Below are 24,728 nucleotides of genomic sequence, written 5' to 3' on the forward strand. Positions count from 1 at the left end.
ATAAAGGCCACTTTTGTGGTCCTGAAGACATGTCATCCCAAGAAATGGGTAAAGTAATCAGTTTATATAAAGAACTGATCAATGAAATCTGAAGTTCAGATCTTTTAAGAAGAAAAATTAAAGGGGTTTTCTCACGAACACAAGTTCATTTTAATCAATGACTGTGTCTGACTGTGTATGGAACTTGGTCTGATCATACCACAGCTCCTGGGCAGGGGAGGGAGAAAAAGAATATACAGACATTACAGAAGGGGATCACAACTGAATCTTTCTTTGCAGTTAAACATTGTTTAAAAAAAGGCAGTGAAATGTTTTACCTTACAAAAAGAATCAGACGTGATCCCCTGCTGTAATGTCTGTATACTCTTTTGCTTCCTCCCCTGCTGTAATGTCTGTATACTCTTTTGCTTCCTCCCCTGCTGTAATGTCTGTATACTCTTTTGCTTCCTCCCCTGCTGTAATGTCTGTATACTCTTTTGCTTCCTCCCCTGCTGTAATGTCTGTATACTCTTTTGCTTCCTCCCCTGCTGTAATGTCTGTATACTCTTTTGCTTCCTCCCCTGCTGTAATGTCTGTATACTCTTTTGCTTCCTCCCCTGCTGTAATGTCTGTATACTCTTTTGCTTCCTCCCCTGCTGTAATGTCTGTATACTCTTTTGCTTCCTCCCCTGCTGTAATGTCTGTATACTCTTTTGCTTCCTCCCCTGCTGTAATGTCTGTATACTCTTTTGCTTCCTCCCCTGCTGTAATGTCTGTATACTCTTTTGCTTCCTCCCCTGCTGTAATGTCTGTATACTCTTTTGCTTCCTCCCCTGCTGTAATGTCTGTATACTCTTTTGCTTCCTCCCCTGCTGTAATGTCTGTATACTCTTTTGCTTCCTCCCCTGCTGTAATGTCTGTATACTCTTTTGCTTCCTCCCCTGCTGTAATGTCTGTATACTCTTTTGCTTCCTCCCCTGCTGTAATGTCTGTATACTCTTTTGCTTCCTCCCCTGCTGTAATGTCTGCATACTCTTTTGCTTCCTCCCCTGCTGTAATGTCTGTATACTCTTTTGCTTCCTCCCCTGCTGTAATGTCTGTATACTCTTTTGCTTCCTCCCCTGCTGTAATGTCTGTATACTCTTTTGCTTCCTCCCCTGCTGTAATGTCTGTATACTCTTTTGCTTCCTCCCCTGCTGTAATGTCTGTATACTCTTTTGCTTCCTCCCCTGCTGTAATGTCTGTATACTCTTTTGCTTCCTCCCCTGCTGTAATGTCTGTATACTCTTTTGCTTCCTCCCCTGCTGTAATGTCTTTATACTCTTTTGCTTCCTCCCCTGCTGTAATGTCTGTATACTCTTTTGCTTCCTCCCTTGCTGTAATGTCTATATACTCTTTTGCTTCCTCCCCTGCTGTAATGTCTGTATACTCTTTTGCTTCCTCCCCTGCTGTAATGTCTGTATACTCTTTTGCTTCCTCCCCTGCTGTAATGTCTGTATACTCTTTTGCTTCCTCCCCTGCTGTAATGTCTGTATACTCTTTTGCTTCCTCCCCTGCTGTAATGTCTGTATACTCTTTTGCTTCCTCCCCTGCTGTAATGTCTATATACTCTTTTGCTTCCTCCCCTGCTGTAATGTCTGTATACTCTTTTGCTTCCTCCCCTGCTGTAATGTCTGTATACTCTTTTGCTTCCTCCCCTGCTGTAATGTCTGTATACTCTTTTGCTTCCTCCCCTGCTGTAATGTCTGTATACTCTTTTGCTTCCTCCCCTGCTGTAATGTCTGTATACTCTTTTGCTTCCTCCCCTGCTGTAATGTCTGTATACTCTTTTGCTTCCTCCCCTGCCCAGGAGATGTGGTACGATCAGACCATGCCCCTGTATGGTCAGACACAGCCATTACACAGTACACAGCAGGGGCATATTTATAAGATTATCTCAGCACAGGGACATTTTATTTAAACACATCCAAATGTGTAAATTATTATTCCAAGATCTATTGATTAAAATCAACTTTCGTTCATGGGAAAACCCCTTCAAATCTTTTTTTTCCAGATTAGATAAAAATTAAACTACGGGCTTTGGGTAATTTGTCACCCGCTTCAAGCTGATTCAAATGAGAAAATAGAGTAATTCTGATCTACCAAATCAATGATGAAATGTCAACCCTGATCTGATATAAGATGAATATAAGAGGTGGACATCCTTAAAAAAATGTGGCTTGCCCATAAATGACTCAAACAAAGAGACTTGACTTGGTCATCACTTTTTAAACCTTTCTTTATATTTGAAAAGTAAAGAAACCAAAAGTCAAATATAGGTTAATACAGTCATGGATGCACAAAAAATGGCTGTGCATGATATATTTTGTAACTAGCAGACATATCAATATCACTAAATGGAGTCAGTTTCCCTGCATCTATATGTATTGCATTTATAGTGTTCTGCAAAGGAAATGTATAGTAGATTGGGAAGTATAATTCAGATAATATTATTACTGATATAAGGTACGGGGTGCTTGTCCCAAACTGACAATTAATTAGCTTGTTATAAAGTAAGCACCCCAGGGGCAGAGGAGAGAGTCTGTGACAAGCATGAAGTCAGCGGGGACCGTCACCAGCTGCTCCCAACCTTCGGAATTTGGCAGGATGTTTTTTATGTATAGAGACTACTTGTTCATATGGTATAATAAAATTCAGTACGTTTTTACACATGTTGCATGTTCGGTATCTCCTGTCTGTCCACCACAATGCAATAGGGTTTTTTTTGCCATGCATAATGAAGGAATCAAGGATTAGCAACTGCCCAAAGACATGGCGGGAGGCCTAGGGAGCTTGGGTTGGATTATGTGCAAGAATATCGTGGATAATAACCCACAAAGGCCTCAAGACTTGATGATCTCAAAAAAGATGAAATATAAAGTTAAAGAAGAACTCCTCCTATCAAAATTTTTATCCTCTTAATATATTACAGTCATCTTATTATATATCACTGTTCATTTACAATTGCTCATTTTGCCTTTTTACCCAGCTAATTCTTCTCTTTTTCATTAGGTCTATGAGGTCACGTGATGAAAAACAGACTAACTGACTATCTGAATCCCTCTAAGCTCTATGTAGAAACAGGAAGTCTCTTTTCCGTGCATGAGTCATCATTAGAACTACAATTCTACATCACTGCAAAGTCTCTGGCAGCCGGCAGGGGAGAGGAGCGGAGTAACTGGGTCAGGAAATGAAGAACGGGATGACTCATGCAGGGAAAATTGACCTCCTGTTTCTACATAGAGCTTAGAAGGATTCAGCTAGTCAGTTTTTAATCACATGATGTCATAGACCTAATGGAAAGGTCTAATGGAGAAGAATTAACTGGGTAGAAAGATAAAATGAGCAATTATAAGTTCACAGTGCTATTTAATAAGATGATTGCAATATGTTAAGAGGAATATAAACTTTGTTTGGAGTTCTTAAGGGTTTACGAAACTGAGATTAAAAAATTCTGACATTAAAATATTTGTGGAAATGGGAGAAATCTGGAATGTGGTTTGTACTTGGTTGAAGGATAGCACAACAACATTTTTACATTTTTGAAAAAAATATTTGGCATAATAATTACTCCCAATTCCTGCCAATATTAGCAATCCAAGCAATCTATTGGTGATGTAGTTGTTAATGTCTCAGTGCCTGGCACTTTCATCACATAAGTGGCTGAGAGGGGGCAGTTGCACCCAGAACCTACCAATTAAAGAGGCCTAAAGATCCCTATACTACATGGGGAGACACCAGTATTATAAATGTCTTGTAAGGTAGGAGGACTATTACCAGTGTTGCATCGTGGCCCGGGAGCTGTTATGCCTCAGTAATGAGCAGAGTATACAGCTGACTCTCCAATACGTTCATTCCAAATGCCTTCAGGATGCCATAAATCGGACCTCCTCCAATCTGAAGTCATGGTCTATCCTGGCGACATGCTATCACTTTATAAAATATGAATAATCCTTTTATATTCTCAGTTTGCATAGATTATGTTAAAGTTGCTTTTCTTCGGTCTACCTCTCCAAATCCAATGTACATTATCTTAGGCGAATAAACACTTTGTAAGTTCCTCCTCTCTGTCCTCGGCTTAGTAATTAGGGACGTAATCCAGCATGAAGCGTTATGTTTGAACAGCTGCTTATACAATAATATTAGCAATGCCAAATCCAAATTGGGGAAACTTTTACTGGGAAGTCTCTCTGAAATTGGAGCTGAAAAATGTGATCCTCTTAATAGAAGGAGTAGGAGTTTGTAGCCTTCCTCTAGCACCAAAGGGTTAATCCTGAACTTAATACCGTTCTCCCCTCACACTGGGAGTTGGCCTATTATTCAGTTTGGCTTACTTAATTGGCGAGCTGCCATCCGGAGTTACCAACGCTTGGGCAGCTGGTAGGAGACCCTATGGTTGTGTTTATGTAGTATTATGTTTGTACAGATTTAGCGGAGGAGCTTCTATTGTTACATATATCGGGATTAATCCAGGTAATTAAAATGGGGACTACATTTGAAATATGTTTCAATCATAAAAGCAAAGAGGTTGGCTTACCAAAATGTTCTATTATTCCAAAATCTACAGAGGGTTTGTCAGATAGAGGAGATGAGATGCTAAATCCTCTGGCCAGTTCTCCTTACACAATCCTCCAAAGTTCTCTGCAAAGAATCTTCAGAACATATGTGGAGCTAAACTTCTCCCAGCTTTCTTCCTACACAATATCCTGTTCAGAACTTACTCCAGGATAGATCAAGTTTGCCACTAAAGTAAAAGACTACAGTATATTAACCCATTTTTTTATTTATTTATTTTAATTTCTTTACACTTCCATTTTTATCTCCCCTTTTTTATAGAGTCATATATTTTAGCCAACATAACTATATGAGGACTTGTGTTTTTTTAAGGCAGGACAAATTGTAGTTGTGAATGCCACTATTCATTTTACCATCATTTGTAAAGAATATTTCAAATGCAGTGAAATGGAAAAAAATGCTATTCAGCCATTGTTTTTTTTTTTTTGCTATTTTCTTTTTAAGTTGTTCATTTTGAGTTAAAAATAACCTGTCAACGTGACTCTCCATGTCAGTAAGATTACTGTGTTACTAAACATGGATACCTTTTTTTTTTATTTAAGTGGTGAAAAATATCTTGAATTTTGTAAAAATAAAAAATTGATCTGTTTCATTACCCAGAACCTTTTTTACTTTTCTGTTCATTGACCTGCATTAGGACTTGTTTTTAATACTTTTTTTTTTGAGAGTTGCGGTGACAAAAAATGTCATTTTTTTTCTCTTTTTGACATTTACCATTTTGGTTAATGCATTTTATTTTTTATATATTGAACTTTTCGGACATGACGATACCAAATACGCTTATTTTTTTATTATGTATTTGTTATTAATAAAGGAAAGCATAACATGATTTACATTATTTTTATTATTATTATTATTTTCATATTTAAAAAAAAAACTTTTTAGAATTTTTTAGTCTCCTTAGCGGATTTGAACCTGCGATCTACTACATTATTACAGCTTATAGACAAAATGACATTCTCCTATGAAGGTCAGCCACGTGCTGTGCTTCACATGAGGTCAAAAATAGGAGCTGTGGGAGCCTTCAGCCTTGGCTGCCATGATGACCCATTGGTATCAATGGGAGCCCAGCCAGTGCACACGCTCATCAGTGATCATGTTATTTAAAAGCCGCTGTTAGTAATTGTTACACCAAGATTCCGGCTATGTATTACAGCTGGCATTACCGGCACTTGACATGTGACGTATTATTACATCACTTTTCGGTAAGGGGTCAATACTCATGTATGACACGTAGAGCACACTCCACTCAATATACACTTTTTAATTCTCCTATTATTGTATTGATTTATTTTTTTACCTATCCCGCCATTCTAAATAATGACCAAGCTTTCATAAGAATGTCCAATTCCAATACTGGATTTAGTGTTCACTAATAATAGCACCAATAACTTTCTCAGAGTGGGTTGCTATGTTTTGCAGCATATTTTCAGCTCAATAATAAAATTAACCAAACATTTCCCATTTTTTTTCTTGCCAAGAAATCAATCAGAACAAGACTTTATGACTATTCGGAACAAATTATTATTGTGTAGGTCAGTGGAGTTTCACTTGCATGATTGCGCATGGAGTTCTGTACTGGTGGTCTATGAGTTCTGTGAACTTCTGCATGACTGCCATATAATGTTCTGTACAAAGCTCAGAAGAAGACATGTAGCAATTATACAGTTATAGGCATGAGACCTTAAACTGATGCGTTAATGACTAAGGGTTCATTATGGTCTTCTACTCTTCTAACTTGAAATGATTACTAAAATTGATCTAACAAAATACACAATCTGCTAAATATCAATCTGCAAATTTACTAAATTTTAAATTATTTTGTCTTACTTTGAAAAGTGGCAACCACTATGGCTCTCCCTGCTGTCTAACTTGCTGTCTACTACCCACAGTCAAGTGTAATCCACCTCTGGCAGCAGAGACACCAAAACACACTGTAGAAAGTGCAACGGGTCTTTGACTCTCTTAGTCTGCTCTCCTGTCTGTCACACAGGCTTTCAGTTCAGAGCAAACAGCTAAAGGACAATGACAAGATCAATGAATACTGGGAAGTGAGATAAATGTATCTCCAGCTCCTATAGTGCTGGTAGAATGCTGCTAAAGGATAACAGCTCACTCAAAAAGAGTGGAGGGCAAGTCACAGTCTATGAGAGTCTGACAGTTCTTAGACGTATTGGACTAGTATGTGCACCAAATGCAGCTGTAACTGTTTGTGGGGAACGAGGGCAGCTTGGCCATAATTATTTACATTTTCCGAGTGAAAGGACATGTAGACTTTAAAGTGGTACTCTGCTGAAAAGGTAAATTCCACAGTGGGAAATTAAGAGGTTAAAATAATAAGAGATTGCATAATCTGCCCCCTTCCTTTCAGTTATCGCCCCATTCCAATGCTGCACTGCCATGGTCTCTGCCAGGCCACGAGCCATGACATCACTGACCACCAGTGCCTCTGTTTGGCAGCTCCTGAACATGAAGCCAATCAGTTGCTGCAGCCATCAGATCATTGATGGTCAGTGAGGTTACTGTTCCTGGCAGAGACCACAGGAGCCGCAAGTCTGGGGCCTGGGAGCCGAGTGCAAGGGTGACTAGTATGTATTATCTCATTGTAGTCACCCTATAGCAGCCCATTGCCGAATTTACTTATTGACCCCTTTAAGTAGTTTGGATCTTATGGTGGATTTGGCCATTTTGTCTTTTATTTTAGTCTGCTTTCGCTGCAACAATTTTTTTTCTAAGATTTACTTATGATAAAGCGGAAACGTGTTATGGTGGTAAATCCTCTATTCATACATATAAGCTCTACTATACGAGGCTTGTGCATTATTTTATCTATATCTAAAAGCTGTGAAAAGATATATACTGTATGCTTACAAATGTGGTTGAACTTCTGTGACAAACTCTTGGAAGAGTATTGTGTAGACATCTGCTCCTGTCAGTCACAGAAGAATGAGCATAAAGTGTAAAGGAGATAGAGACTTTCCCATTCTGTGATTTCTGTGCATTACAGAGAATAATGGACGTATTTACCATCACGGATGTCAATCATGCGTTCTGCTGTAGGAAATCCTTTAAAAAATGATGTGTATAGCATGCAGTAAATGTATAGCGTTCAGAAGGCAGTGCCACAACATGACAGGGAAATTGCTAAAATTTAGATACAGTGATGTAACTGTAGTATAAGTCCAACATATATTTATGCTAATATTTTATTGGTGTATATGATACAGCATCACAATGTTACTATTGAAGGGATTGTCTTATGAAGATAACCCTGTCCATATAGATGACAGAGTGGGGTCCCCACTAGAGACTCCCTGTTATGAGACAGAATATGGAGCTTCTCTGTAATGGCAGCTTTTGCTTTGGTGGAACAGGCACATCCATGAATGTACAGGTAAGCGTGGCTTCCTCTGGCAATAAAAGCTAATCAAGTTTCAGACATAATCCCTTTAATTCAACATATCTGTACAATAAGACACGAAATCCAATGGTTTTTAAAGTCAATGACATTTGCTGACTACCACACTGACCTTTGCAGTAGTCAATACTTGTGGTCAGTGGAGATGATACCAAGTCAAGAGTAAAGTGACCAAAAAATATGATTTACGCATCGTTGGACACCATCCACTAAGTTATGAGACATAAATGAAGCATCTGTTAAGAGCCCGCGGTAGAGGAAGTGGGAAATCCCATGTCTTATTTCTGGCTAGATTTGACAAATGTTCATGGTCACGATCACATTTATAAACAGACGTCATCAATGAAACCTCACAACCCACAATATCATTATTCTATCAAGCCACAGGTGGTAAGTACTATTACATTATGGCCAGTCTGTCATATACAGTAACACATGGTGAGACAGGTCAAAGCAATTGTAAAAATAGGCTATTATGCAAGAGAACCTGCACCACACAACCTCTAATGATATGGTACGGTAGCCGCACATCAACTGTACAAAAGTTATTTAGAATTTTTAAAAAATACTTACGCACACACACGTCCTTGCTTTCATAAAACCCAGGGCAGCACTGAGATTTACGTCTATACATAGTCTTTTCTCCACGCCTATATGCAGTGCGGTAACTAATTCTGTAGAAAATACAAAAAATCTCATTTGAAATCCAAGTTTGGCTAATGTATTGTGGAATATTTAATAATGTATAAGACAAATGTGGAATTGTGTTCTTCTGAACAAAGGACACCTCTACTTCAAGATTCCTAGGAGCTACCACACATGTGTGAATGAGTCCTGGGTCACAAGAAAATGACGTAGAAATATATTGTATTCAGCTTGCTACATTATAGAATTGAGGTTTCTGAAACGTTATACCTCTGTGGTCTCACTTACTGACCCTGACTTCTGGGATGTCACCACTTTATGTCTGGTAGACCATCTGCAAGCCCCAGGTTCACAGCCTGATCACACAGTATGAGACACATACCCTCATTTCTGGCGACTTAATGTCTGGTAGAACATCTGCAAGCCCCATCTTCATAGCCTGATCCTACAGTACCTGAGTCACATACCCTCATTTCTCAGGGATATTACCATTTAATGTCTGGTAGACCATCTGCAAGCCCCAGCTTCATACCCTGATCACACAGTACCTGAGTCACATGCCCTCATTTCTCAGGGATATTACCATCTAATGTCTGGTAGACCATCTGCAAGCCGCAGCTTCATACCCTGATCCCACAGTACCTGAGTCACATACCCTCATTTCTCAGGGATGTTACCATTTAATGTCTGGTAGACCATCTGCAAGTCCCAGTTTCATAGACTGATCACACAGTATCTAAGCCAGTTAGTGGCATAGCATCAAGGTTAAGCTTCTATAGGATAGACATGGTGCCTCACTGGATACAGACGCATAGGTCACTGGTATAACCCACTGCACAGTTTTACAGCAGTTGGTATGCAAGTCTAGAGGAGCACTTTATATGGAATTATGCCCATAAAGTGCATAACGTAGCAACTAACCTTGTATTTACACTTAAAGGACATGAAAAATAATCAACATTCGGAGAATATACAAACCTTATTATTACGCCTAAGATTCTCCCAGATTTCCTTTAATATAGGACTTCCATCTGGAGGTGGTCGTCAATCTCCTTTCCATGAGCTTTGAGATACACCTGATGCTAAATTTCTAACGTTGTATATACATACGGTAAGGAGGGGATCTCTTTACAAGTTATCACCATCCACAAAAAAGTCTCTATGGCAATGATTCCAAACCTTATTACTTCAAGAGAACTTCTGAAGAATGTTTCCACTCCAGTCCTACCTCAAACGTTTTTACTACTTTACAAAGAATCTATGAGCAAAGCTGACACATTGCCAATCCCTATTGTAAACGTCATAGATCTTCTCACTGCGTTGTCACTGCCCTATTTAGTACACTAGGAACCAATAGGTTCCTGGGACCCCTGGTTTGGAAACACTCCTCTCTGGTTTGTATGTCCTCAGTCAATCATTTTAGTATGGTTGTATGGAGAAGGAGGATGTTTTAAGGGATTTTGATTCAGGGAACACACAACTCCACCATATTGCCTTTAAAGGGAATATGTCAATAGAAAATGACCTATTGTTTAAATCCTGTTTTTATGTTAATATAGTATTTTTTATTTTTTTGCAATGTTATTTTTTACCACATCACAATCTATATTAAAATGTTCACATACATTTTTTTCAAATCATAATCTGCAATAAAAGAAAAAAAATTAGCAATCTTGCAATTTTTACACTTTTTAGACACATAATTCCTTCTTTCAGGAAATTCACATGTTTATTAGAAGCAATAGACAGGGGGTATATTTTCTATTGAAGCATGTAATATATGCGTGAAAGAGTCATTGTGAAGAAAGAGGGAGCAGAGTCAGCTATGACCTCGTCTAATGTGAATGGTGGATCCTGTGTTATCTGCTGTGTATAGAGATGTTACCTGTCTCTGATGACCTGTGGAATTTCGGGTTCTGGTACCCGACCAGAACTTTATTCAAAAGTTTTGTTCGGGTATCAGAACTATACCCAAACTTGAACCAGAACTCAAACATAATGAAAACAATGAGGACCCATACTTTTGAATGGGAAAATTCTGTCTCTCTCAGACTTCCCCCAGAACTCCGAACGTTACAACGGACTTTCGGAGAAAGTCCATGTTTGGCGTTTAGCGCCGGACAGTGACTGTCCGGTACGAACGACGAACTTTAAAGTTCGGGTCCGCTCATTCCTAGACGAGAAGTATAAAATAGTCCTAGTGGCCAGTGTAAAAATGCAAGATTACTAATTTTGTTTTTGATACAGTTCATGATATGAAAAAAATAGCAAAAAAATGTAAAAAATACATGTAACACAGAAACCTGATTTAGATAATTAGGTAATTTTGTGATGACACATTCACTTTAATGAAACCTTTTTGAATCGTCTACTCTCCATTTCACATTCTAAAGTCTGCAGTGTATTTGAACATCAGTAGAGGGCATATACATACAGGTGCATCTCACTAAATTAGAATATCATCAAAAAGTTAATTTATTTCAGTTCTTCAATACAAAAAGTGAAACTCATATATTATATAGAGTCATTGCAAACAGAGTGATCTATTTCAAGTGTTTATTTCTGTTAATGTTGATGATTATGGCTTACAGCCAATGAAAACACAAAAGTCATTATCTCAGTAAATTAAAATAATTAACAAAGAACACCTGCAAAGGCTTCCTAAAAGTTTAAAAAGGTCCCTTAGTCTGTTTCAGTAGGCTCCACAATCATGGGGAAGACTGCTGACTTGACAGATGTCCAGAAGGCAGTCATTGACACACTCCACAAGGTCCCAGAGTTCCAATTTTCATTTGGAAATCCAGGTCCCAGAGTCTGAAGGAAGAGTGGAGAGGCCACAATCCAAGCTGCTTGAGGTCTAGTGGGGAGTTTCCACAATCAGTCATGGTTTGGGGAACCATGTCATCTGCTGGTGTAGGTCCATTGTGTTTTATCAAGACCAAAGTCAGTGCAGCCGTCTACCAGGACATTTTAGACCACTTCATTCTTCCCTCTGCCGACAAACTTTTTGGAAATGGAAATTTCATTCTTCAGCAGGACTTGGCACCTGTCCACACTGCCAAAAGTACCAATACCTGGTTTAAAAACAACAGTATCACTGTGCTTGATTGGCCAGCAAACTCGCCTGACCTGTCAAGAGAAAGATGAGAGATACCAGACCCAACAATGCAGACGAGCTGAAGGCTGCTATCAAAGCAACCTGGGCTTCCATAAAACCTCAGCAGTGCCACAGGCTGATCGCCTCCATGCCACACCGCATTGATGCAGTAATTGATGCAAAAGGAGCCCCGACCAAGTATTGAGTGCATTTACTGAACAAAAATTTCAGTAGGCCAACATTTCGGATTTTAAAATCATTTTTCAAGCTGTTGTTATAAAGTATTTTAATTTACTGAGATAATGACTTTTGTGTTTTCATTGGCTGTAAGCCATAATCATCAACATTAACAGAAATAAACACTTGAAATAGATCACTGTGTTAGTAATGACTCTATATAATATATGAGTTTCACTTTTTGTATTGAAGAACTGAAATAAATAAACGTTTTGATGATATTCTAATTAAGTGAGATGCACTTGTAGTTACATAGTAACATAGGTTGAATAAAGACCTAGGTCCATCAAGTTCAACCTTCCTCCCCAATTGCACATTTTGTCTAATTTAACTGTAGCCCACAATGTTATGTGTATCGAGGAAGTCATCCAGTCCTTTTTTGAAAGCTGTTATAGTGTCGGCCATTACTAACTCTTGTGGTCGGCATTCCACAGTCTGACTACTCTGACTGTAAAGAACCCTTTCCTGTTTAGCTGCCAGAATCGCCTTTTTTCCACCCGTAATGAGTGCCCCCTGGTCCTTAGTATGGTCTTTGGAAGGAATAAGTCATGTGCCAGTCCTTTGTATTGAGCACACATATATTTATACATATAAATGACATCTCCTCTGAGGCGTCTTTTTTCTAAGCTAAACAAGCTCAACTTTTTCAACCTCTCATCATATGAGAGGCCTTCCATCCCTTGTAATAATCTAGTTGCCCGCCTTTGAACTGACTTTAACTTCTGAATATCCTTTTTAAAATGTGGAGCCCAAAACTGGATCCCATATTCCAGAGGTGGCTTCACCAGTGATTTATAAAGGGGCAACAATACTTTGGGATCGCGAGATTTTATTTCTCTTTTTATACATCCTAAAATCTTGTTTGCTTTTGCGGCAGCTGCTTGACATTGAGTACTGCTGCTCAGCTTACTCGTAAGCAAAATACCCAAATCCTTCTCCTGTTCTGTAGTCCCGAGTATACTTCCATTTAATGTGTATGCAGCAATAGGATTACTCGGTCCTAGGTGCATTACTCTACATTTATCTACATTAAACCTCATCTGCTAAGTGTTTGCCCATTCAGTCATATTATCCAGATCGTTCTGCAATATCATAATGTCAAGATCAGATTTTAATATCTTACATAGTTTGGTGTCATCAGCAAAAACTGACACTTTACTCTCAATCCCATCCCCAATGTCATTAATAAAGAGGTTAAAAAGAATCGGTCCTAGCACCGATCCCTGCAGCACCTCACTGCTGACTATACACATTTATATTAAAGTCAAAGCATTTACCATGTGCCCAAGAAAAAATGGGGCAATTATAATGTAACATGTACAGTGCATAGCTGACAATAATATACTGGGTAGGATTGATTGGTGATTACAGAACAGCTTACCTGTGTCTTGTGCATTTGAACCAATTCAGTATATCTGTGCAGCTGGTGTAATAGACCTGGTCAAATGGATGTGCATACGATTCCTGAACTGTTACAGAATAGCTGTAAAAATATGCATTACAATTAGATTTTTTGAGACTGCCATTTAATATTTGATGCCCTGTAAAAATCTATTATGAGTATGATATGTTAATGTTATTCTTCCAAGGCCATGGGTCTATGGGTAGGGTAATCCTTCATGATTTTCTCCACAATTTTCCCTTATGGAGTGATGTAGCATGAATCTTTCTAAATCTGCGGTTTGCCATGTTTTGTCACTCTTTTTCATAGCTTATAGTTATATATTACATGCGAGATAAATACATTGTACTCGTAGATACTCGTAGATACATTGTGTGGTGCCCTGCTGCGCATTGGTGCCACAGATCCTAGAGAGGTGCATGGACGGATTCCTCCACAAGAGGCCCTCATAGCATTCACACACCTCCACCTTCCACCTCAGACCACCAGAGGGAGCCCGTTAGGGATATAAATAGGGAAGGTGGAGCTAGGCAGGGCAGTCTGGGACCTACAGTCTAGAGAACAGTTTCCTCAGGGGACAGAGGTAGTTCCAGTCCCTCTAGAGAGAGTTCAGACTCATAAAGCTCAGACTAGTGAGCCTAAGGTGTGCCGACGCCATAAGAGCGGTGAAGAGTAGCGAGGCTTACTGCCAGTGTGAAGCCTAGTGAGGGCCCCGAGCGTGGCCGAAGGCGAGTGGAGTAAGCGAGCTGCATAGGGGGCAGAGGAGCTTAGCCAGCTCACCCCAAGACCATATACCGGACACCGGGTCCGTGTCTGCAAGGATCTCTAGGACCAGCAGAAACAACCGGAATCCCTGGCGAACTACAAGTCCCAGGAATACCAGAAGCTGACCGTTATCCCAGGGTCAGGAATCACAGAGGCCCAAGAGACCAGGGAGTGTGATCTCCAACAGAAGGCCCTACCACCAGGTCAGCAGGTGCCAGACAGAGACCAAGTTAGGCCTAGCTCCAGGCAGGTCATAAACTTACCAGGAAAAGGCAAGAAACAGGAGGCCCCACACCCGCTCACTGGGGAGAGTCCTGAAATGCACCCTTCACCCTACAGTGCCCTGGATCGTGCCTGAAACACCACCAGTAAAGGTACTGAAGTGAACTGTTGTGAGTGTGCCTATTCTTCTCCTGACCCGGCTCGGTCCCCTCTGTCCTGCATCCCTTTTCCTACGCTGCCCTGAGGCCCCGCTCCACCTGTGGGGAGCCGCACCTACTAAGCTGCCTGACCCCCGGCCTCAGAGGACTGTAGCAGCGCTGGTGATCCTCACCAGGCACCACAGGTGGCGTCATGAACATTTCCCTATCCCAATAACCTTTCCCCCTTTTTAAGAGTGACCCCAGGGTACGGGCACGGGAGCCGGCCACCGCGGCATCCCCCAAAATCAACAACAAGGCCCGGGCGCCGAGTCGTCCCCATCCCCTAGGCGCATCAATTGTACATTTGAGGCACTGAATTAAGTGCACAAAAAATCTGGTAGAAGTTAAGGTGGTCTAATTTTTACCTAATAAAACATGTTATACCTCATGGCAATGAACAGGCTGAGCTTTGGAAGTGGCCAAAATCTGAAGGATGTCGTAATGGTAATGTCATCCAGGTGGCATGGTGGTTGAGATCTGGAGTGAGGATGCTCATTAAGGCCATTGGTGCCCATGTAGTAGACTGGTTCTGCTAGAATGGCAAGTCACAGCTTGTCACCCTTATATTGCATTCTGTCCCGATGCTAAGACAGATGGGGATCTTACAATATCCGTGAGTCCAAATGACCTAGCATTTTACATGACTCCACCAGGCATTGTTTCAGTCCTGTGACTTAAAAATAAGCTGTGTCCATTTTGGCACCCAAAGTAAATGTTTTGTGTATTATTCCATAGTCTAAGTAGGTTGAGTTGTTATATTGCAGAGTGAGGGGCCATCCCATATCCAAAGTCATGATTTTGCCTACTGATATTTTCACACAAATCAGTTCCTAGAAAATGGAGAGCAAGAAAACATCCATCATTTTATAGTTTACAAGTCTTCGTTGTTGGTCCTGAGAGTCCCTTTTTCTATACTGTTCTAGGAAGTCTCTGAATTATATAGGAAGCATTTTCCATAAAATATTAGATATTTGCTGTTTAATCCTACCTTTAATATCTTTGTTGGTTCATCAAAATGCAAGTTAGAAAAAGCAAGAGTTAGAAAGAATTGGGTCTCTTTCTTTCAGCTTTGCAAATACATTGCACAATTTACTTCCCAGTCTGTATATATTAGAAGTACAATAGAAACTATAATTGAAAAAGGCAACAAAGAACTGAGATATAGGCAGATCAAATAAAATGCTCCAAGACAGCAACACAAGTCTATGGGTAGTGTAATTTATGAATGAAATAGCCAGAAGCCCATTCCATTGAACTGTTGATATTGACTTATTGTCTACTGGGGATGTGGCTTATAGGCATTGCAGAATTTTCTTTCTTATATAGAGAGGAGAGAAAGATATTTTTAATGAAAGAATCAGTTTGATTTATTATAATTAAGACTATTTACATATTGTAAATATTTGTAAACATTTGGACTAATTACCATAAATCACCATCTACTACATTGGGGCAACCCATGGAAAATAAGTATCTGGAGCTATTTTTCCCATGAAAATGACAGCCACCATGACTAAATACTACTAATGGGTCCTGTTGGGTATCATTGGTGTCTGTCAAACTGCATTACGGTTTCTGTTATAAACAGATCAGTTTGACATCAGTTCCCCCGTTAGATACAGGCTTACCTTTCCCAGTGGCTACACACATTTGGATCCTCGAGGTTGAGAGAGAAAGAAATTCCAAGCCATTGGTACAAAACTAATGCAAAGAGCCCATGCCAGTGAGATATTGACAACATCTTTTTGCACGAAAGACCTGTTGAAAGAGACAATTACCCATGGTAATATGTAACCATTGTAACTACGCACAAATAATAATAATGTATAAACTACATAGTTCACCTGTGAGGTCATTTATCAAGTCACAGAAGAACTTACCATCTGTTAATTACAAGGTATGAAAAATTATGGACAGCTGCAGCATGGTGGAAGTCAGACAGAACAGATAATTACTTTTGAACGTAATCCTTTTATAAAAGGTCACATATAAAAAATGGATCAAGAAGAATAGATGTGTTGCCTTTGGTAACATGGATATAGCAATGATAGCACCTAGAGAACTTCTTTAATTTCTCCATTTCACATTGAAGTGTAACGCTATGCTGACATTTTATTGGCACTCTCGTAAAAAGTACAATATAGTCGATACACTATTAAATAAAAGCCATGCATGAAGGGCATTGCAGAAAACTTTTCACACCGATCTGTTAGTTTACCTATCACCTTAAAGAGTGTAACGGGTTTGGACAATTCCTCATTCTGTAGATCAATTTAAGGCTATGTGCACACTGTGCGTTTTTGCTGCCTTTTTTCCGCGTGGCAATGGGCCAAAAACGCTAGGTAATCCATGTGCTAATGCAATGACAATCCTAAAGTGCTGTACTCATGATCAGGAATTTTCCTGTCAGGATTGTCATTGCATTTAAATTTGCAGCATGTCAATTTGTGCATTTTTGCAGCGTTTTTCACACATTGACTTCAATAGTCAGCCAAATCCACAGCAAAACCGCCAGGTATAAAATTATTTGCGGATTCTTGCTGAATATTTGACTGACTAAATTCTAATCAATGAGTCAAAAACACGGCAAAAATGCACAAAGAATTGCCTGCGGGAGACTACTCCTCCCATCATCCTACAGGCGCAGCTGAGGAGAGACTCCTCAGCCGACGCCTGTGCTCCATGTAAGAAAGAAGTTAAAATAAATTGCTATTACAATAAAAAACAATTCATACTCACCTACCGTCGTCATGACAAGTGTCCCACGGCGATCCGATCACCTGGCAGCACTCTATACACTGACAGTAGCGCGATCGCTCCCGGCAGTGAATAGCACTGAGCTGCCAAGACAAAGGTCAATGCAGTTAAATCAGCTGAGAGCTCCGGTGAGCTCACTTACGGCATCGGTGCTGCGTGAAAAATTTCTCATGCAGCACTGATGCAGTAAGTGAGGTCACCGGAGCTTATCAGCTGATCATCAGTTGATGAATTCATGTGACCTCTGTCTTTGCGCTCAGCGTTACACTCCTGTCAATGTATAGAGTGCTGTCATCTAGAACAGTCACACCAGTGATTGCTGGTGTGACTGCCGTAGAAGTGACCCAGATCATCATGGGACACTGGATTATGTCATCATGGCGGACAGGTGAAGGTTATGGTTGTTTTTTATTTTTGCTTTTTTTACAGGTGACAATGGCTTCAGCAGAATGGGCAGCAGGTGAGTGTAATGGTGTTTTTTATTTTTCAATAAATGATAAAAACCATGTGGAATTTTATTTAAAATAAAATACTTTATTCTGGCCGTGTCTTTATTTCAAAAACTTTACTACGGGTTTGGGGGCGTCTTATAGATGTCTCTCCTTTACTATTATTACTAAGATATTTTTCAAATATCTTTATTTAGCTCCAAAAAGAATTCATTGCTCTACAAAAAAAAATCAAAAAACACATTAAAAAACGCATAAAAAAAACATCAAAAACGCACCAAAATAGTGGCAAAAGGCGCATTTTTGACGCAATGTTTTTGCTGCCAAGAGATGCAGAAACCTTTCAGAAATTTCTGCAATCAAATACTGAACAAAAGCACATAGCCTAGGTCTCATTCGGACGTCTGTCTCTCACAGTATGGACTGTGACTTCCGGTCTGTACCCACAGGTCTCCTGACCTGAACTCAAGAGTCTCACCATTGCCTATGGGGCTGCTGAGTTTGTGTCAGGAGACTCCTGGTCAATCCTGATGTCGCGGTCCTTACTAGCGATAAACAAGCATCTAAATGAGGTGTAAATCAGGTTGCTCATAGTCGGTTTCACTACTGAGTTCTTCCTCGATCATACATTGGCTTTGGGAAGACCCCAAAACCTGCCAAGCATTGCAGGATGGCAAATGATGTGGATGCCCATGGTGCAGAGAGTTCTTTTCTATATCATAAAGGGTCGCATCTGTTCATTAAGCATAAAGTAAAGTTCAGTAAAAAGCATAAAGTGACTTCTGAGCAAAAATGTATGCAGTCAATTTATCTTTCAATATGGCCTCATTCACATGACGATTTTACAGCTCCGTGTGGTGTACTGTATCTCTGTGAGCCTCTGATTTAATATGAAGGCGCAATATGACAGATATTCTTTCTTCTAGGACCCATTTGGTATACCAAACTGTAAGGATATACAGACCACATTTTCAAAATGTTGCCATGCACATGAGACCCTACCGTGATTAACTCAATAAATCCACATCATAAACAAATTTTTACGAACAAATTCTGAATCACATGAAGTTAAAGTCGTTTCATGACTGTGCTGTCTGTTATTATCTTTACCGCTGGGTTAAATTACAGATCGCTATCCCGATTGCAGCCCTTATACTACAAACAACTCAAATTAGAAACATCTCAGAATTTGTTTTCAGCTTGTTCACAGCAGTAGCAAAATATAATTAATTATGCCTTTATTTCATGCACACGATAAACTGTGGGAAATTAAGTGGGGGCTATAACACCAACTTATTAATTATATATTTAGAGCTTCTTGTGGGTCACCAGCAGAATAGAAGGCTAGTTTTTAAATTCCTCATTGTGTAAGTAGCAATAACTGAGGAGGAAGCATTGGGACATATAATTGTGGTTTTACATTATACAGTGTATGGATAAAATGAGTGGGATATCTACAGTTAGGTCCATATATATTTGGACAGAGACAACATTTTTCTACTTTTGGTTCTAGACATTACCACAATGAATTTTAAACAAAACAATTCAGATGCAGTTGAAGTTCAGACTTTCAGCTTTCATTTGAGGGTATCCACATTAAAATTGGATGAAGGGTTTAGGAGTTTCAGCTCCTTAACATGTGCCACCCTGTTTTTAAAGGGATCAAAAGTAATTGGACAATTGACTCCAAGGCTATTTCATGGACAGGTGTGGACAATCCCTTTGGTATGTCATTCTCAATTAAGCAGATAAAAGGCCTGGAGTTGATTTGAGGTGTGGTGCTTGCATTTGGAAGGTTTTGCTGTGAAGTAAACATGCAGTCAAAGGAGCTCTCCATGCAGGTGAAACAAGCCATCCTTAAGCTGCAAAAAACAGAAAAAACCCATCTGAGAAATTGCTACAATATTAGGAGTGTCAAAATCTACAGTTTGGTACATCCTGAGAAAGACAGAAAGCACTGGTGAACTCATCAATGCAAAAAGACCTGGGTGCCCACGGAAGACAACAGTGGTGGATGATCGCAGAATAATCTCCATGGTGAAGAGAAACCCCTTCACAACAGCCAACCAAGTGAACAACACTCTCCAGGAGGTAGGCGTATCAATATCCAAATCTACCATAAAGAGAAGACTGCATGAAAGTAAATACAGAGGGTTCACTGCACAGTGCAAGCCACTCATAAGCATCAAGAATAAAAAGGCTAGACTGGACTTTGCTAAAAAACATTTAAAAAAGCCAGCACAGTTCTGGAAGAACATTCTTTGGACAGATGAAACCAAGATCAACCTCTACCAGAATGATGGAAAGAGAAAAGTATGGCGAAGGCGTGGTACAGCTCATGATCCAAAGCATACCACATCATCTGTAAAACACGGCGGAGGCAGTGTGATGGCTTGGGCATGCATGGCTGCCAGTGGCACTGGGTCACTAGTGTTTATTGATGATGTGACACAGGACAGAAGCAGCCGAATGAATTCTAATGTCTTCAGAGCCATACTGTGTGCTCAGATCCAGCCAAATGCAGCCAAACTGATTGGTCGTCGTTTCATACTACAGATGGACAATGACCCAAAACATAAAGCCAAAGCAACCCAGGAGTTTATTAAAGCAAAGAAGTGGAATATTCTTGAATAGCCAAGTCAGTCACCTGATCTCAACTCAATTGAGCATGCATTTCACTTGTTAAAGACTAAACTTCAGACAGAAAGGCCCACAAACAAACAGCAACTGAAAACCACAGCAGTGAAGGCCTAGCAGAGCATCAAAAAGGAGGAAACACAGCGTCTGGTGATGTCCAAGACTTCAGGCAGTCATTGCCAACAAAGGGTTTTCAACCAAGTACTAGAAATGAACATTTATTTACAATTATTTAATCTGTCCAATTACTTTTGGTCCCTTTAAAAACAGGGTGGCACATGTTAAGGAGCTGAAACTCCTAAACCCTTCATCCAATTTCAATGTGGATACCCTCAAATGAAAGCTGAAAGTCTGAACTTCAACTGCATCTGAATTGTTTTGTTTAAAATTCATCGTGGTAATGTCTAGAACCAAAATTAGAAAAATGTTGTCTCTGTCCAAATATGTATGGACCTAATTGTACATTTTACACTTACAAGAACATTTAAAACATCCAAAGGCATTAGTATGGATGTGGTTCCCCCACCCACCGCCCTCCCAACCGCCTTTTTGCAGCTATTGCAGCTTCCACTCTTCGGGGAAGTGTCTGTATCTGTGGGAATTTTTTCCCATTCATCCAGAAGAATATTTGGGAGGTCAATCACTGATATTGGACAAGAGGCCCTGGCTTGCAATCTCTGTTCTGGTTTATCCTAAAGGTGTTTGATGAGGTTGAGCTCAGGGTTTTGTGTGGCCAGTCAAGTTCTGCTTTGTGCACTGGGGCACAGTCATGATAGAACAGAAAGGGGCCTTTCACAAACTGTTCCCACAAAGTTGGAAGATACAACTGTCCAAAATGTCTTGAAATTCTGAAGCATTAGGATTTCCCTTCAATACAATGTAGGTGCCAAGGCCAACCCTTGACAAACAACCCCATATCATTTTCCCTCCCACACCAAATTTTACAGTTGGCACAATGTGTTCAGACAGGTAACATTCTCCTGCCATTTGCCAGACCCAGATAGATCCATCAGACTACCAGAGACAGAAGTGCGATTCAACACTCCAAAGAACATGGTTCCAGAGTCCGGTGCCGGCATGCTGTATGCAGACTCTTGGCATTATGCTTGATGTTGTGGGGCAAGGAGCTGCAGGGCCATGAAAACCTATTATATGAAACTCCAGGCACACAGTTCTGTACCGATATTAATGATAGATTGGTGTCTTTTATGCACTATTCATCACTTGGCAACTCCACTAAAGCTCCTAAAAGTTTTCACCTTTCAATAATACCACTTACAGTTGATTGCAGAATTTTTAAAAGTAAAGAATTTTCATGAACTGACTTGACAGACACTGGCGTCTTATTACAGGACCATATTTGATTTTAGTGAGCTCTTTAAAATGAACCATTCTTTTACAAATGTTAGTAACGGCAGACTGTATGGCTAGGGGCGGGATTTTATACACCTGTGGTAATGGGACTGAAAAACCTGAATTCAATGATTAAGAGGAGTGTTCTAATACCTTTGTGCATGTAGTATATATTGCTAAGTTTTTATTTAGCTATGTCAGTAGCGTAACGGGCGGCAGAGGGTGCAGTCGCCCTGGGCCCTACACTCAGAGGGGCCCACCCAGAGCATGCCGATATAGTTAAGTTCTGATGTAGAGCAGGGAGACATAATCTCCCCGCACTACTGCTCTCCATTCTGCAGACTGCAGGTCAGTTTAAGCCTGCGGTCTACAGAATGACAGAGTGATGCACTGGTGGAGGCGCCGACGCAGACAAAGGACTTCAGAGTCTCCGCGTGGTAATGTCATCGTGCCACCCCAGGAGCCTAATGGCCTGTATCGGTACTATAACATCAGCGCATTGGTCCACAAGGCCCTCATCAGTATCCTGGTTTCTTGAATTAGGTGAGTATATGATGTTTTTTATTTTATATAATGTTTGTGGTGTAACTGTGAGGGCATCATAAATTATGGAGGACCTCATACAATGTGGAGATTACTGTGGGGACCCTGAAACAGTGGGGGTGCCCTCATACATTGTAGGGACTACTGAAGGGGGCCCTCATAAAGTGTGATGACCATTATTCATTTTACAGGCTAATGGGGTGGTCATTATACAGTTTGGGGGCTAATGTGAGAGCCATTTTACAATTTGGGGGCTAATGCATGGGCCATTATACAATGTGAGAGGTAATATGGGGGCCATTATACAATTTGTGGACTACTGTGGGGCAATACTACAGTGTGTGGATTACTTTGAGGGCCCTCATACAGTGTGGGGGGCTCTTACACTGTGGGGGGCTTTCATACATTGTAGGGACATCGGTGGAGGTTCCTAAAATTGTGGGGGCCATTATACAGTGAGTGTGTGAGCTAATGTGGGGGCCATTACACAGTTTGGGTGCCTACCCTGGGAGCTATTATACAGTGTGAAAGCTAATGCATGGACTATTATACAGTTTGAGGTCTACTTTGGGGGCCATCATAAAGTGTCGGGACTACTGTGGAGGCCATTATACAGTGTGGTTTCTACTGTCGGGGCCATTATACAGTGTGAGGGCTACTGAGAGGGTCATTATACTGTGTTTTGGGGGCGTAGTGGGGACATCATGCTAAGTATAGGCGAGTAGTGGGGGGATGATACTGTGTATAGAGGATCTCTGGACCTATTATACCGTATATAGGGGAGCTGTGGGGGAATTATACTGTGTATAGGCGAGCTCTTGGCCCATCATACTGAGTATAGGGGAGCTGTGGACCCACCATACTCTGTATAGGGGAGCTTTGGGTCCACCACACTCTGTATAGGGGAGCTGTGGGGGCATAATACTGCGTATAGGGGTGCTATAGGCTCATCATACTTGTGTATAGAGGAGCTGTACATGGGGAGACTAAGGGAACATTATTAAATGTTAAGTGGGCACTTAAGAAGCATTATTGTTATAGGGACACTCAGAGTACAGTCACCATCAAAGGTGCACAGAGGCATTATGTATTACTAGGGGCAAAACGTGGGCACTGTTTTCTAGAGCTCTTGCATAGGGCATTCATATTTTATAGGGGGCAATTTTACCATCTATAGGGTACAAAGGACGCATTATTACTATGTAAGGGGCACAGTGGTGGGCATTATTATGTGGGGCAGTAAGAGGAGCACTGTTGTTGCGCCACACAGCAGCTGCAGTAATAGGGACACATACGTCAGCAATGGCTCAGTATTGGGGTGATACCAGGATGAGTAGTTTGTGCAGGTTGGGTATAGATGGGGATAGTATTGGAAATGTGAGAAGTCAGATGTGTCTTTGTAGTAAACTCTGCAGACGACTCCTGGCTGCAAGAAGTTGTCATGTCCGTCTGGGTCAGTTGGAAAAGACGGGAAAAGTGAACGACTATCAAAAAGAACGTCAGCTGTAAGTCACTATATATAACTGTACTGTAATCTCCTACATGTTCTGCAGGACTTATATCTACCACTATATGTCACCAAATGGCGGTAATAATGTGTTGGTCTTTGTGTAGCTTTTTTTCAATACCAGCTGGGCCATCTGCTGAGGTTTCCCTATGCCCACAATTAGGGTGTCCCAATATAGTTGTAATCAGGGTTACCGGCTAGGGGCCAATCAGATGTTTTGCCCCCCTAAGATAAACCCCTAGCTTTATTCTGAGCTAAATACTTTATCACAAACACATTATACCCCAAAATATAATACTCTATACAAGTTACAATTCTTCATTTTTTTCAAATGATAACACTGTATGTAAATTTTGAGCTCAAATAATTTCCATAGTAGTGAATTGCTGAAATCATGGTTTTACTTGGAGCTAAAATGGAATATGTGGACTTTAGTATCTTTCCAATTTGAAGGCGTCTTACAGGACCACCATCTATTTAAAATGCAACAACTGGTGTTAACACTTAGTAGTGATTGACTTCAATGTATGGTACACTCAACGCTAACAAAGGACTCACTGTGGGGCTTAATAAAGATGTGACTGATGGGCCAAATGCTCTTATAGTAACAGGTTTATTGATACCGAGGCTTCTGCAAAAGTTGTATTTATTTTATACAAGAGCTCACCCTGACTGTGTCCACAAGCCTGGTTTTGGCAGAAGTTTATAAAGCTTATACTAGTAGAGCTAAAATTCACACCCATGTTCTAAAGTCAAAAGCAGCTTGCACTCTTTCCCAGAAGAGCCGCTGCCCTGTCCAAACAAGGTCTCCTGTTTACACTGACAAATGCATAGCACTGACTGAAGACCTGATTTCCTTCAAATAGAGCTTAACGTTTCACTGTCAAGTGTCAGTAGCGTAGT

General features: G+C 40.4%; 1 protein-coding gene across 4 annotated transcripts in view; it reads right to left on the reverse strand.

Annotated features, from left to right (window-relative positions):
• The window catches only part of MEGF10 (multiple EGF like domains 10), a 132,630-nt gene that overhangs the window by 67,660 nt on the left and 40,242 nt on the right, over positions 1 to 24,728 (reverse strand). For all 4 annotated transcript variants that reach the window (XM_073676625.1, XM_073676619.1, XM_073676614.1 and 1 more), the window contains 3 exons: positions 16,208 to 16,337; positions 13,372 to 13,473; positions 8,585 to 8,685 (listed from right to left, as the gene is read on the reverse strand). In XM_073676625.1, the coding sequence (XP_073532726.1) occupies positions 8,585 to 8,685; positions 13,372 to 13,473; positions 16,208 to 16,320 (316 nt within the window). In that variant the 5' untranslated portion in view covers positions 16,321 to 16,337. The remainder of the gene's footprint in view (positions 1 to 8,584; positions 8,686 to 13,371; positions 13,474 to 16,207; positions 16,338 to 24,728) is intronic.

Source organism: Phyllobates terribilis, unplaced genomic scaffold, assembly GCF_046119375.1.
Source record: "Phyllobates terribilis strain yellow unplaced genomic scaffold, ASM4611937v1 Scaffold_1__5_contigs__length_1240528914, whole genome shotgun sequence".
Lineage (NCBI taxonomy): Eukaryota > Metazoa > Chordata > Amphibia > Anura > Dendrobatidae > Phyllobates > Phyllobates terribilis.